This window comes from Sitophilus oryzae, unplaced genomic scaffold, assembly GCF_002938485.1.
Source record: "Sitophilus oryzae breed Bouriz unplaced genomic scaffold, Soryzae_2.0 scaffold_808_pilon_pilon, whole genome shotgun sequence".
Taxonomy (NCBI): domain Eukaryota; kingdom Metazoa; phylum Arthropoda; class Insecta; order Coleoptera; family Curculionidae; genus Sitophilus; species Sitophilus oryzae.
In genome coordinates this window covers 5,013,308-5,029,287 of record NW_022147426.1, presented here as the reverse complement: position 1 = coordinate 5,029,287, position 15,980 = coordinate 5,013,308, and the positions used below count along the sequence as shown (strand labels likewise).

The 15,980-nt window shown below is 32.2% G+C and overlaps 2 protein-coding genes across 2 annotated transcripts; one reads left to right on the top strand and one right to left on the bottom strand.

Annotated features, from left to right (window-relative positions):
- The first annotated feature begins 386 nt into the window (after window positions 1–386).
- Window positions 387–5,800, top strand: LOC115888840. Its single transcript, XM_030908697.1, has 3 exons — window positions 387–1,081; window positions 4,440–4,675; window positions 5,257–5,800. Exons 1-3 carry the CDS (start codon window positions 804–806, stop codon window positions 5,580–5,582), a joined length of 840 nt encoding a protein of 279 aa, XP_030764557.1. The 5' UTR covers window positions 387–803; the 3' UTR covers window positions 5,583–5,800.
- A 62-nt stretch (window positions 5,801–5,862) lies between these two features.
- LOC115888834 (short-chain specific acyl-CoA dehydrogenase, mitochondrial-like) lies at window positions 5,863–8,960 on the bottom strand. Its single transcript, XM_030908692.1, has 8 exons — window positions 8,563–8,960; window positions 8,360–8,511; window positions 8,048–8,306; window positions 7,840–7,992; window positions 7,650–7,787; window positions 7,420–7,589; window positions 6,308–6,486; window positions 5,863–6,238 (listed from the first exon to the last, which is right to left on the bottom strand). The coding sequence occupies exons 1-8, from the start codon at window positions 8,597–8,599 to the stop codon at window positions 6,115–6,117; spliced, it is 1,212 nt and encodes a 403-aa protein (XP_030764552.1). The 5' UTR covers window positions 8,600–8,960; the 3' UTR covers window positions 5,863–6,114.
- Window positions 8,961–15,980: the final 7,020 nt, after the last annotated feature.

Below are 15,980 nucleotides of genomic sequence, written 5' to 3'. Positions count from 1 at the left end.
ACAGAGAGTATTTTCGTATGTTTTACAGGGTTTCTCGTTTATGAGATACAAAAATGCGGTTTTCACACCTAACCCTCTTAGTTCCTGAAATACAGAATCTCGGTTATTTTATAACTTATCGAAAAGGTAAAAACTGAGTTTTTCACGTAGAATCCAGTGGCGTAACTAGTTTTTCGCTGGGATCTGCCATTTTCATTGAATAGTTTCATAAAAAAATAGCATAGCAATGTGAAAACTATATCTCTGTATCTCTACTCATAAACGAGAAACCTCATAAAGCACACGAAAATGGGACACCCTGTATCAAATTTTTCACACAAAAGTCCGGAAGGTTTTTGACGTAAAAAAAATGTAACGTCATTCACTCAAAGTCATTAAAATGATCACGTCAATTTTTTTTTGCTACTCAAAAATTTACAAGACGAAAAAATATATTTGTTCATATTAATAACAAATACAAATACTTAAAAATATCCTAAATATGATTTAAAGAATTTGTGGAAATAACTTATGGAATATCGTCATTCAAAAATCCATACAGGGAACTCTTGGTATTACCAACGGCAGACGATCTTCGGAAAATACAAGAAGCTACGTCATATAAATTAGACGAGAAATCCACTGATCTAGTACCCAGTACTGTACAGCCTATACTATACCATTCACTTTCCTAAAGAAAAACCTCATTTTAAATTGATTCAGTTTAAGCGAGAACACGCGCGAGGTACCGCAGCAGTAATTTAAGGTACCACACCGTTTAACCGCCTTGGTACTACTATGCATTTGCGTTGTACCACCGAAACATGTCCCTAATCGAAAACTTTTGCTTTTCCTTGGTGTTGTGGATGGGTTTTCTGATGGTACTTGGTCAAAGTGCCGATGGGAACCCTTCCTTTAGGTTCGGGAGGTTCACTGGTTCTTGGGCGCAGAATGGGGAGGAAAGTAAGGGTTTGAAGAGGTACAGTGGTTGGAGGGCTAACAAGAATTCTATGAGGATGGTTTATTTTCATGATCAGACTATAGCTGTTGTGGAACTGGGTCCTAGGAAACTTTTGTTGGGTTGCGAAGTTATGGAAGTTTTGTAAGTACAAAAAAAATCTATTTTAAGTCTTTTTTATGTTTTTTTTTAATTTACATTGTAGTGAAATAGAAAAAACAATACTTTTTTAAGTAAAAAATTGTAAAACTTGTAAAATCAGTCAGACGCAATTTAGTAATAATAATTATTTTTTGGAAATATGTAGATTTGTGTCTAGAAGCTATAGACTTTTTTATACATTTTTATATTATTTTTAATGAACTACATACAAGGTGTTCCTTAATGACATGCTAATATTTAAAGAGGCGATTCTTGGACCAATTCTAAGAGAAAAACTTCATATGAATGTATGTCCTAAAAATCCTAATTTCTGAGATACAGGGTGGTAAAAAAGTTTCCAAAATAAAAAATTTTTTTTAATAATAACTCTGATTTTATTACAGATATCCTTATGAAACTTGATACACGTCTTCTATGCATTAAAATATTTGTTTTGGTGTACAAAGAATTTTATTTATTTCAAACAGTGCCGTCCATACGGGTTTTATATTCAAGACAGAAATTATATATTATCGGTGTCATTTCATAGGCTACTGTGATGCCTCTTTTTTTATGATATAATATATTCTTATATGTTAGACAGTCTCTTAATAGATTTTATACTACAGTATGATCGAAAAAAAAAACAGCGTCTAGTTAGCTTGAAAATGAACATCAGTGAGATTCCCCATATAAGTTTACATATAAAATGACAGCTATCTTCGTTTCATTTTCATCGCTGACGCTGTCTTTTTTTTTCGATCATATTGTACCTTTATAACAATATTTTATTAAAATGAAACGAAAAAACGATTCCCAAAATGTAAGCGTTATTTTTTTTAAATTTCAATGTAAGTTACTCATGGATATTTTTAATTTATTTTAAAAATGGTAAATAGAAAATATAGTTTCTTTTGTCCAGATCTATACGACTCCTTAAAAAACTTACACATATTAATGAGACACCCTGTATATTGGTTGCCTAGTATAGAAATAGAAAGCAGCCTATAGTATAATTTTCTTCGATCTTCATTTTATATAATTTCACTCTTTACCTACTAACTGATTTACTCGGGTAATTTTCTAAACAGATTTAATTTAATATTCAAATGTTTAAACCAAACTTTCTCCCATAAAAAAATAATAACATTAAAATTTCTAAGAATTTATTTTTTTTATTTATATGTATATTATTTAGTAATTATAGTGAAGCAAAATAAAAGTTCTTGTTAATTTTAACAAGTGTTATTTAATGAGTATTCTTCTTTAATTATATTCATATTAATTTGATGTCAAAAATAGTTTGGAATTTGTTAAAAGCTTGAAAAATGTAGGCCATTCAAAGTAAATTACAATTAATTTGAATAAATCTATTGAAAAAAAGAATCAATCAGGTTTTGTTCACATCAAATTTAACAATAAACAAAAGGATCCTTGTAAGTATTTCATTCTAGCTTGTGAAAATAAAAGTACTATGTTTCCCATATTACAATATATAGGCGTATATTTTTAGTTAAACAAAAAATCAAGCAAAAGAGTCATATTAGAATGTAATATTAAAATAAGCTTTTTAGGTACGTCAAGCAGTTTAAGCAGAATCGTGGTTAAGAAATTACCCAACTCTTTGGAACACTCTGTATGATTTTTTAAAAGATTTCAAAATATGTAAAAAAACCAAATAAATTATGCTTGTCCAAGCGTTTCCCGAAAGACTAACCGTTTTTTAAATATCAAATATTGTAATATTTGAGGGGCGTTTTTACCCTCTTGGAATTTGAGATTCGAGAAACCCCTCCTTATCGAACCTCTACACCCCACAGTCAATCCGTTTGTTCTAGAATAAAATATACGTGTTTAAGCGTTTTTTCGGAAACTGGACCGTTTTTTAAATAAAAAATATTGTAATATTTGAGGGGTGGTTTCACCCTCTTGGAACTGTAATTTCGAAAAATCCCTTCTTATCGAACCTCTACACCCTAGAATCAACCTGTATGCTAAAATTGAGCTTCTTACGTTGAGTGGTTTGAGCAGGATCGTGATTAATCAGTATGTCAGTCATTTAAGGATTTTATATATTAGTATAGATATAGATTAAGACAAGTATATAGGTTTGGTCCTGTATATAATATTTGCAGTTCTTCTCTAAGAAGAAAGACACAACTTTTACAGCCAAATTCTCTATCTTATTACCATTTAATACATAATTGCTAGCAAGAAACATTGCGTTATGTATAATAATTATTATATTATCCATATACGGTACTATAGCCTTGAATTAACATAGCTAATACACTCAATGATTAACTATCTTTTTACTTTTGTCTTTGCGATAATAAATATTTACCAGAACATTTCGTTAAATGGCACAAACTATATGTAATTAGGTTATTTTAAAATTGTTTTTAGCCTAACTTTGTTCCCAGACTTGTATTATAATTAAACAAAATAATTTGTATGGATTATTTAGTCATAATGCATTCTGAAATGTGTTTAATTTGTAATTGTTGCAAAATGAATGTGCCTAATTGTTGTAAAACTGTGTTGTGTCAAGAAATTGGGAAATCAGATATTATGGACATTTTATACTAATGAAAATAAATGTGCCATTTTACAATAGTTTCAAGGTTTATTAAGAAAAAAAAAGATAAATTTTGTCTATAAAATTTCGCACATATTTTGTTTTGGAACCTTATTAAGAAATATATTTTTTAATAGAATTATAGAACATAAAACAATAGAACATTACTTTTTTAGAGGTCTAAACATTTAAATGTCTTATTATTTTTCGATTTTTTAAAAAAATCAAAACAATACCGGGTGTGTCTCAAAAGTGGTTCACCCCCTATAACTTTTTTATTTTTTCAGATAAAAAAACGCGATTTGGTATGTTAGTATATGACATAAATTAGGATTGATTGACGCATTTAATTATTTTCAGTCACTTCCTGTTTCACCGGAAATTACTGCAACTTTTAATTTCTAAGCACCCTCGGTATTTTTTACTTTATTCGATAGAAAAAGGCGCTCTGAATGAGCCGCTTTTGAGACGCACCCGGTATACAGTGTAAACGATAAAAATTCGTTAAAGTGGCTTTTGAATTGGCAGTTGGTGACTAGAGGTTATTTTTTTCTGTTATCTAATTTACGTAGAAAAAAAGTTGTTGGGACAAAGAAGTACTAGATATCTAAATTGACTGTTATACACTATAAAATTTTGTATTTTAAATTAGTCTAAGAATAAAAAATTCTAGCACAATATTGCAAGTATGTAACACCCTGTATACGATATAAAACTCCATTTGAATATTGTACATTATTCGTTCCTTCTTTCACACCCTATATATTATTATGTTTCTTCTAGTGAGACGGATCAGTATTTGAAAGTTCTTGGTGAATTAGAATCAACAGCTAGGCCAGTTGGTATCAGTTTCTTGGAGATGTTAACATTGATGGATCAGTGCAAAGAACTAGATGAAATGAGTGGTTTGATCAAAGAACCAGGTCCAGGGGTACAGAACAAAACAACCAAAGCCATCGATCAAGCCAGGAGCATACTGTCAAATGATCCATTTACTTTGTTTAGAGGAATCATACCTGGTGAGTATAGATATATTGAAAAAATATAGTGTATCCTTCTTTTAGTTGGTATCACTTTATAGGGATTTAAACTTTCCGGCACAAAATTCCTCCACCCTAAAATTTTGACTTAAGTTTGATATTTCTTAACTTTTTAATTTGTTATCTGATTTTTATGATTGTGGTATTAGTTTGTAGATAAATTTGTTGGCATTATTTTTTATTGTTTTAATGTCTTTTATATATTTCGGTTAGGTGGATTTATAAATATATTATAAATATAAATATATATTTGCAAAAAACAAGGTTTTGATTTACCCCGGTATAAACCCACTTAACCGAAGAATACAAGCCATTAAAATAATAAAAAATAATGACAATAAATTTATCTTCACACTGATACTATAATCATAAAACTCGGATTACAAAATAAAAAGTTATGCAACATCAAACTTAGTCAAATTTTCAGGGTGGCTCGGCGGTTCCTAGGAACAGAAAGAGCAAAACAGTATTTACACAAAAATAGTACTATATAGTATAGACAGTATTTTATTCTCATTTAAAATTGAATAGCCGATTAATTCCATTCTTTTCCCAAACAGGAACAAAATGGTGTGGCACCGGCGACATAGCCAAGAACTACTTCGACCTAGGAGCCCAATCCAGCGTAGACGCCTGCTGTAGAACCCACGATCTATGTCCCATAAAAGTCAGATCGGGAACCCAAAGGTACAATCTCAACAACAATTCCCTCTACACGAAGTCCCACTGCGAATGCGACCAGAGACTGTACGATTGCCTCAAAAAACAGCAGTTTATACCGGTCGCAAACCTTCTGGGCAACATCTACTTCAATCTAGCCCGCGTAGAGTGCGTGCAAGACGCCAAAGAAGGCAGAACTTTCAAGAGTCCCAACATGAGATTTTAGTACTTTTTTGACATATATACGGTGCGATCGAAAAAAAATCGACGTCACGGTAGGCATCGTTATTTCTATCTATGCCTACTGTGACGGTGTTTTTTTTTCTCGGAACGCGCCATCTTTTTTTTAAAGTGTAAAGTAGACTAGATTAATTTATTGCCAAAATCTGTAAAACTGTGATGGAAAAAATATTTTTTTTAAATATACTTTTTTTACAAACTAAATATGTTTTTTTACATCATTGACGCCGTTTTTTTCTATCGTATGTAATAAAATAACACATTTCTAAAAATAAATTTATTTTTTGAAGAAATACTTTACAACATTTAAATATAAAATTTTCAGTACAAAATACACCATAATAGCCAGCTGTTTTCAATTTGTCATTAATAAAAAACTTTGGAACTTTTTATCTTATATTAAATCTAGAAATTTTCTAAAAAAATTACACTAAAAATTAAAAATTAAAAAACTAGAACAAATAAAAAACAGCTGACAAACAAATTTAATCTTCATAACTAATAAATTATATATTAATTTATTTATACTCCTTAAGAACCATGTCACCAATTAATAACTTCTGTACATCGTTGACGCCCGCGTAAATTTCGGTAATTCTGGCATCCCTGTAGTGTCTTTCTGCGGGCATATCTTTAACATAACTGAAAAAAATTAATAATTACCATTAATATCAGGTCAAACAGCAAAACTTTTTTTTATAAAGATCTTACCCCATTCCTCCTAAAATTTGAATAGCACCATGTGTTACAAAGGTAGCTGCCTCGCTAGCAGCCAATTTGGCCATAGACGTGTATTTTGTCGACCTAGATTGTTCATCTGTCAACACCGCAGCCCTCCAGACCAATAGCCTTGCCGATTCCAGCCTTGTTGCCATTTCAGACAGCCTCAACTAAAATTTCAACAACAAAAATCATCACATCCCAGAATAAATTACAAACTTCAATATTCAGCTAACTAAAAGAGTTTCCAACATATCATGTATTTTGTTCCATTTGAACTAGCGGAGAAAAAACGCATCATTTAATTTTGACCCACTCTGTATATTAAACAACATTGCAAATATTTAAGTAATTTGAATTTTATGAGAAGACAGTATTTATACCAGTTACTTCCAGTTTACTTCCAATTAATAAATAGTATGAACATTTTTTGATTTTAGAATTTTGAGAGAGCTTTAAATAGGTAGCAAATATATAAGTTTGATAGTGGTCATATTTCAAAAACCACTCGGTATAGAATATAACATGACGTTATTAAACAAAAATCTCAAATCAGAAACCTGGTGTAGAATTTTTGGGGACCCCCTGTAAATCCAACTTGCTGTAAATCAGCAAAAATTTTAGTTTTACGCAACCAGTAATACACGAGCTAAATTTAATTTCCTTTAAAAAAATTATTTCTCTATGGTGGTGGTTTTCTTTGAACAAAAAAGCTTTTTCCTGATAAAAATTTAATAAAAATTGAAAAAACAAAGTCAATTGTGGGTAAATTATATTTTAAAATAAATTTCATTCAAAAGTTGAAAAAATTTGACAAATTAAAATTGATCAGTATAATTTTTAGTATTATGCAACCAATAATACACTAAATTTAACTTGACAAAAAAATATATTTTTCAGGTGTTTTTATTTAAATGAAAAGGCTTTTTCCTGATGGAAATTGTATAAAACATTGAGACTCAAGTAAGTAAGTAATATTTTAAAATAAAAAATACTGTCAAAAGTCCAAATAATTTGGCAAATTAAAATGGAATTTAAAAATAAGTTTAACTGTTATGTTTAATTGATAATATTATCAAGTCTCAATGTAAAAAATCAGTTACCTTTACTGCATGTAAATTTCCAATAGGTTGTCCAAAGGCTTTCCTTTCTAAAGCATATTTTGCAGCCAGTTCCAAAGCGGCCTGCGCTATCCCCAAAGCTTGTGCAGCTATCCCAACCCTGGCTCTCTCCAACTGGTTCATAGCTACCAAAAATCCACCACAAACATCTCCTAAAAACTCACATTTTTACTCAAAAATTACCACACTACATTCTTTTACCATTTTTTTACCTATTACATTCTCTTTAGGAACCCTGACATTCTCCAAAATAAAATCACAAGTCGGCGAAGCCCTAATACCCATTTTATCTTCGAGTTTACCGAAAGACAACCCTGGTGTCGGTACAGGCACCAGGAAGCTTGTAATACCTAAAAACTAAATGAAAAAATAAACTTGAAATTAAGCAAAATGAAAATTTACCTTTGTGCTTCAAAGACTTATCGATTGTGGCAAAAATCACAGCCGCTTTACACACATTCCCAGAGGTAACCCACGATTTTGTACCGTTTAATATGTAATGGTCTCCCTCGAGTACTGCCGTGGTTGAAATAGCACTTACATCGCTTCCTGCATCTAAGAATTTAATTTTTTTATATATATAGGTTTGAAAGGTTTTTCTAGTACTTACCTGGTTCGCTAAGAGCAAAACAACCAATGCTTTCCTGAGTAAAGGGTCTTAAAAAACATTCTTTCTGTTCTTCAGTGCCCAGTCTATTTAGTAAGTTAACATATAAAGCATTATGTATTGAAATTATAGCACCTGTGCCTCCACAGCCTTTGGATATTTCTTCAACAGCTACAGCAAGTCCAAGCAGACTTTCTCCACTACCTCCATATTTTGGATCGGCTGTTATGCCTAATAATCCTAATTTACCTAGTTTGTTTATCTAAAACACATCATATGACTAAAAATATTATTGTTAAATAACTGTTTAACTACCTGTTCTGTAGGATATTTATTTTCTTTATCTAGCTGACTTGCTATGGGTTTTAGTTCTTTCGTAGCAAAATCCTTGCATGTTTTCTGTAATAATAAATGCTGTTCAGACAACTGGTGCAAACTAAAAGATCTTGTGCCATTTTTTAGAACTTCTACAATAAAAAGAGCATTAAAAAATAACTTAACAAATAAAAATGACCTACCTCTTAAAATTGTAACTGAAAAGTTGTTCAGAGACATGACAAATTCTCCAAAATTTAATATAAATATACTTTTATAATGTGTCTGCTTCAAGTGTAATTAGCAATTGTAATGAAACATGTTTGACCTTCTTTAGCAAACTTAAATTATTCAATATTATCTTGGGTGTTTGTGCGATAGAATCAACATAAAACGTAAATTTTGTTTTCCAAAATTATCACAAAGTACCTGATAAGATTTCTGTTTAGATTGGATATCCTGACGAGTTGTTTTGTGGACGTTTGTCGCATTCTCGACAATTAATTCAAAACATCTGGTTTCGAGTTAAATACGAAGCATTTTAGAAAGTTGTTTTTCGAAAAGCCAAAAAACAGAAATCCACAGCAGAAATCGTAAATCATATGGAAATAACTTTTTTCAAAACAAATAAACGTCAAAGTGACAGCCGGAGATTATTTTAGCCACAGATTAAATTTAGAACAAAATAGAAATGATCAATTAATTAATTTAAAAATAAATTAATCTGAATTATAGCTTTAAAAGACATTTTTCTTATGGAAAAATTTCTTATTTTACGGTAAGGGTATGAATTCGGTGGCTGACCTAGAAATATTATAAAAAATATCTTAATATCAATCCACGACGCTCAAAATTTAACCTTCACCATATTGTCAAGATTTTATTTTGGCATTACAGGAAACAAGAAATTACAGTAAATTAAGAACAGAATAATCATAAATATACCAATATCATATATATATATCAATATACCAAGTACAGGATATTAAATACTGTAATGTATTCTACGACATAAACCACCATCTCCCTTCTAAAGAGTAAAAGATAAAGATATTTTTTTAAAGATTTTTAACACCCTGAAGATCAGACAGGGAACACTTTAAACCCTATATATGTTTATATAAGTTTTTTTTTCTTAAAAATACATGAGCAATCAAATCCTGTATTTTTTAGACTATATATTGAAAACATCCTGTTTACACATAGTGCTTGAAGCTTTTTAATCGAACAAATTTTGTATCGAAGAGGCAACAAATTCTTGTTTACTCTTGTGTTGTTTTGGGGGTTGGAAATTGTTAAAAATCTACAAATACATACTTTTTACAGCACAGAATCATGTTAAATAAAGTTTTTTATTGATTTCATAGCAAAATTGCTGAAATAACAGTAAAAAATCTTGGCCATTACATTGACTAAGAAAATGTCTTGTAGAAGTTATAAATAGGGGTATTACTGCCTTGTTTTATAATTTATAGATGTAATAAGTCTCTATTTAACTAAATATTACGTTATTTCGGAAAATATCGAACAACAAAGTTATATTAATTGAAGATTCTGAAGGCTACCAAACCGCCAATATATTTTTGAATTTTATTTTAATTTATATGGCTTTAATAGGTCTGAAACTGTTTAATTAGCTATATTTAATGATAATCTATAATTCCTTAACTATTTTAAAGCTTCAAAATCTTTTTTAAGGCAAAAATCCATTTTTTATGATATTAACAATTAGGGACATTGGGGTAATTAAAATGGGATATCTATGTGAATTTTGCTTTATTCGGTTATTGCTTGGTGTCATTTTATTCGGAAAACACGTAGCTACATTTCCCTGGTAGTAGTTTTGTCTCCAATGTAGCGTTATATTGCTAAATTTTCATTTAAACTTGAAATTTAGGTCGTAAAATTACATAATTTTTCATCGGTAAACAGAAGAAAAGCGCCAGTTGGCGCTCCCTCTAGCGTCAAAAATCAGAAACCGAGCGCCAAAACTCGATTTTATTGGTCGTTTCAGTCGATTTTCGCCATTTTTAGACAGACCGTTGACGATGTAACATCTTTGTCGGTTGCTTCTCCAGAATTTTTAAGGAAAAGTGTATTTTCTTTGTATATTGTGCTCGGAAAGCATGTGTAGTGCATAGCTGGACTGTTTGAGAGGGTAAGTTCAACCATTTTCCTATGAATTTCTCGATATTTTTCGAAAAACCCGACCATCTAAAGGCGGCCGGTAGAGGTACAAGATCAACAAAAAAAGTCAAAGCCACCTGTATTTTGTTAAACTTTCCGTTTCTTTCTGTTTGCTTTTTTATACGTTCTGTTGCTATAAATAGTTCTTTTTTATGGTTGTACTGTATTAAAATAAATCATTTTCAGACTTTTTTTTAAGAGTTTGATGGATAAAAACTTTATATAAGTGAATAAATTATAGTCAATTAATTTTCTGAAGAATATTTCTAATAGTAGTGCACTTGATATGGTTTTTCTTAAAGATATTATATAATAGAAGAATACGTATGTAATAAATCTTGCTAAAATATTTTATAAAATAATCTGAATAGAGTTTAGGAGTCGCGATCATGGACGTTGTTTACAAATATGCTTGCCGGACCCTGTATAGTATAGAATTAGATGATCTATTTGAAATTTTGGCGTAATTCTGTATATAGAAAATTATTAACATATGAACTATGTAAGTAAAAAGATATTTTGTCTTGTTTCAGATTATGTCAGAAATTATCCAGGGTTACGGATATCCAAGGACCACTCTGCCAGTGAAGAAGGAGATGAGGAACATCACAGCAACATATCTTCAAGTCGCAAATAAGAAACCAGGCTGCCTTTGGATGGAATGGACCAAGGATCGGTATGGGTCTGGACACGTCATATAGCCCAGGTCGTACCTGAGCTCGGGCGCTGTATCCAGACGTGCTGCACTCCGGGAGTGAATGTGCGCCTTTACACATTTTGCGCGGTACAATCGCGGGTAGGGCCCAGCTGGACTCGAGAGATGGTAAGTACAACCATTTTCCTATGAATTTCCTGATATTTTTCGACAAATCGGACCCTCTTAAAGCGGTTGGTTTGAAAGCAATTCTATTGGCTAAATGTAACGTAATTTCTTTATTCTTTTCTGATTGGTCGAAATTTTATTGGGCAGTGTACAAAAATTTTCACTTTTTTATAATTTTTGCTTGCTATAAAAAGATGTAATTTGCTGTGGATTGACAGTTTTCTAAATTTGAGTTTTTATGGTTGTACAGGATATCTATGTATTAAAATAAATAATTTTTAGACTTAGATACCTTGATTTATATAGTATTTTAGAAATAAAAGCCTTATATAAGTGAATATATAATAATCACTTAATTTTCTGAAGAATATATTTCTAATAGTAGTGCATTTGATATGGTTTTTCTTAAAGATATTATATAATAGGGGAATACTTATGTATTACATATTTTATAAAATAATCTAAATAAAGTTTAGAAAGCTGTAAAACACAGAATTGCATCTGCTTGTAGCTGCTTTAATTAGTGAAATATTTAATGAAGAATAACTAGTGAAATTTATATTGATAATCAGCTGATTTTTGTCTTGAAACTGATCTAAACCCTAAAAACTAAAATACTGGTTCCTTGTTTTTTAAGTTTGTGAAATATTTCTCTATAGTCTATGTTATTAATTGTGAATTGATTATTTTTTTCTAAATATATTTGCATTTATTTTATAAAAGCACTTGTTAGATGTATTAGATTAGATGTTGTTTTTACAAAAGATTCATTTAAACAAAATAATTACATTTAGAAAATTAATATAGGTAGTTTATTGTTTTTGATAGTTTTTCCGAAGCTAGTAAATTTTGCTTGCTAATTCACTGATTTTATTTATTTTCTTAGAGACCTTATTGCTTGGGGTTGATGATAGACTATAATATCTTTGTTGCTTCACAGCAATATTTTCAAATGGTTTACTGATACTTTATTTGGCTTTTCATCCGCTATTAATCTCTACAAAATATGTATATATTTTATTTATTTATAAAATTTTTAAGCAATATTATCAGCTGTTTTTTTAATAATGGTACTTTTATTGTAATATTTATTTATACTCTATTTACACTCTGTCTCTATGACTTTTATCTGTTTTATCTATCTATATTTATTTTTTTAAATGCTTTTTTATTAAATGCTTCTTGACTTACTTGGTAACAGTTTTTTAGTACCTATATATACACCTATAGGAGGTGAACTAAAATTACGTATTATTCATCCCACTCTTTCAAAATGAACAGACCACACTAAGTTTTCAAATATTTAATGATATTTTACTATTTCTTCGTCCATGACTAATTTCTACAGAAATATATTTTTATGTATTTTTAATTTCTTTTTGGACAGTATTTGGTGTAAGTAGAAATTTTTAAGAAGAAAACTATTAGCTGTTTTCAGTGATATAATTTTAGATTTTCCAAAATAATGCTTTTCATGAGGAATTTCATTACATAATATATTTTTTTAAATCATTTTTTTATTAAATGGTTATTTAAATTTCTTGGATTAATTGTTATTTCTAGAAAAACGAAATACAAAACAAAAAAAAAAAATATTTACAATTATTTTATTAATTTTTTCGTAATTCCACTACTAATCTCCACAGAAATATGTGTATATTTATTTTTTTATAACATTTGTACTTATATACATTTTTATGAAAAAATATTAGCTGATTTCAATGATATAATTTCATGGGATTTTTTAAATAGTGTAATGTGTACTTTATTTTGTAATTTTATTTTTTTTATGCTTCTAGTTTCTTTTTGACATGTATTTATTTTTAAGAGAGTGTTTTAAATAATTTTTCTTTCATTTATTTTTTGGAACTCATGGGTGTATAGGGTCTCAACCAGGAGTACAATGTGTGCCCACTTTTTCAAAGGAAACAGCTCACTATAAGAGTTAATTTTTAGATCACATTTTCTAAGGAGTGGGAATGAATTTTGGTTGTGTATGCAGTGCTCTGGGGTTCCACTGGCTAACAGTATAATATTTTTAATGGGTTGTGTTATTTTTTAACAAACATTTTTTCATAAAACAGGTGGTTAAAAGAGTTAATGCTACTGAGACATTTTGTGAAGCACAGACAGAAAGTTATTTATTTTAATTTAAAAAAAAAAAAACTTATTTTTTTATTTTTAACTTTTAACTGACTCCATCAGTGCTATCCATGATTGTATTCCAGACATATTAGTAAGAAACAAGAGGTATTTGGAGACCTTGTTTTTCTATTTTCTTTCGAGATCCACAAATCAGTGGGAACACACAATTGCCAAGTACAAAACACACTGCATGCACAGGGCTGTGGGCCACCCTCATGGTATCCATCCCAGCCTCAGCTAATGTTGCAGATTTTAATATCCTCGGGATCCCAAGACACTTGTGCAGTTCATTATTAGATAATGGGGTCTGCCTCTGGTGTCCTCCTTTTCCCAACATGATAAACTCCCTCAAGTATGTTGCTGTTTTACATCCATGGCTGAAATTTTAAGCTCTATATTTTAAGTATGGAATGGTCCAAACAAAATAAGCACTGGCACAAAGGAATAACTGCATGAGAAACTCCCTGACTTAGGCTAGAGCACTGAGGTAGCTGACATTTTGACAAACAAATACAAGTGCTGGCACTACAAGATCATTGGAGCACAAGCACATTGTGGGCACAATCACATGACCATGAGACATGCTCTCAGGAGACACAGGGACATTTCACCTGGACTGAACTAACATTACACAAAACTACGACAGCAGGCAGCAGGTTTGAGGTGCCTAGTATGATGCAGTGGGCATAGTATTCATTCATTACAGGCAAGCAACCTTACTAGAATATCCCATGAGACAGGTTGCATCTAAGCATGAACATCTGGGGTGATATAAAACCATTAGAGATTCCAGAATGTAGAAGTGCGACAGATTTGGGATAGCTCAGCATGCAGAAAGGGGCAGTGGCACTTCAGTCTCGTGGGAGGCAAGCAGAGGTGTGCATTTAGGCCATGAATGGGCATCGCAAGAAACACATGGTTATTCTAAGCCTCCGATGTCGCCTTGCTAATTAACCACCAATATAAAGCTTTTACTGATGAAAGTCTTTATATTTTATACTCTCGAAACTGGGAAAAACGCAGGCGTAACCGGGTTGCCTCGTTACTCGAAAAATAAAAACCGTCGTCGAATGGTTTTTCTCGACGACACAGTCAAATTCTTAATCTGATTCTTTTTGAGCTGGGTCGCCCTGTAGCCCGGTGATTTTTGGTCTGGCCAGGGTTCAAAGGAACAAATGTCCTCAGGAGTGGAGGATCAAGCTGGTATCGGAGGGTCGATGCTTGGCCAAGATTCCGTAAAAGTTCGAATTGACTGGAACATCACCCGCCGTGCCTTTGGGTCTCTCCCGGTATTCTGGTCTGTCCATTTTAAACGGTTTATGGAGTTCTATTTCGCGATTTATGACCAGATTCTAAAACCTATTTTTTCACAAAACTGGCAGCATATATGCCAGGAAATCGGACCTTCAATAAACCACTCATTTACTAGAAATATTGTAACAAAATTCGTATTTTTTATTTATCAAGTCCTCGGTAGTGCTGGAATGGGGATGCTAGGTAATGAGTACATATCTTTCTTACATTTAGTGCTAGTCTGGTCTCTAACGTGGAATCGAGAGTGTGGAATTTGAGATGCACCATTGTTCGATGACAATTTTGGCGTGTTTGGGATTGGGATTCGCAGAACTGAAAGGTATAATTTTGGCTGCTGGAACGGCAAAAGTATTTGAACGTTATGGATCAGGTGAACGGGTTTGGAACGTGGTAACGAAACGTTGGTGCGGTTGATTTATAAAAGTGGGTTCTGGCGAACTGCTCGAACGTTTGGAACGCGACTGGATGCGTTGCCGTAGCGGGATAATGGTGGCGACGTACCATGTTTGGGTAACTACTTTTGCGCGGTAGTAACATGGTGATTGGGAGGATAACATGGTACCGAAATTCGGCGACGAATGAACAAACAATGATCCCGCTAATATGGTGGATACTCGAGACGATATTTAAGATCGGAAGGTGCTGAAACCGGTTATGAAACGCTTCGCTTGGTTTAAGATGCTACGCTATGACGCTGTAGGCGTTGAAATGGGGTTATAGCCGTTACGAAACAAAATGGCGGACGGGTGGACGGAACGTGGGCGAATCGGGCGGACGATTGGTGGGTCAGGACGGATATGGGGCGGGACAGGACGTGCTAACGGATATGTTATGGATGAACGGGCGGACGGACGGGCGTTCGGAACGTGGATTCAATGGGCGGCGGTACTAACCGGAACGGGCGGAACGAATGGGCGGACGACGGACGGTGGTGGGTTCGCAAACCGGGCGACTGGGATATGCGAAATTCGGTAAAACAAATCGGACGGACGAAAGTAAACTCGCTGGACGACATTTCAGGATCGAACAGAGATGAAGTGTTGGTGCGCAGACGCGAACGTCATTCGGCTAATACCGGATCAGGATTGTTCGTGGTGATGTTCGGCAGTTCGGGCGAACGTTAAAGTCGATGGTGGACTTCGGGCGTGCGGG

Coding starts and splice junctions, on each gene's coding strand:
- LOC115888834 (XM_030908692.1), bottom strand. CDS start 8,599: ATGTCTCTGAACAACTTTTCAGTTACAATTTTAAGAG. Junction 6,487..7,419: donor GAAATTTACATGCAGTAAAG/GTAACTGATTTT, acceptor TTGAAATTTTAG/TTGAGGCTGTCTGAAATGGC. Junction 6,239..6,307: donor CAAATTTTAGGAGGAATGGG/GTAAGATCTTTA, acceptor AATTTTTTTCAG/TTATGTTAAAGATATGCCCG.
- LOC115888840 (XM_030908697.1), top strand. CDS start 804: ATGTCCCTAATCGAAAACTTTTGCTTTTCCTTGGTGTTGTGGATGGGT. Junction 1,082..4,439: donor TGCGAAGTTATGGAAGTTTT/GTAAGTACAAAA, acceptor TGTTTCTTCTAG/TGAGACGGATCAGTATTTGA. Junction 4,676..5,256: donor GTTTAGAGGAATCATACCTG/GTGAGTATAGAT, acceptor TTTCCCAAACAG/GAACAAAATGGTGTGGCACC.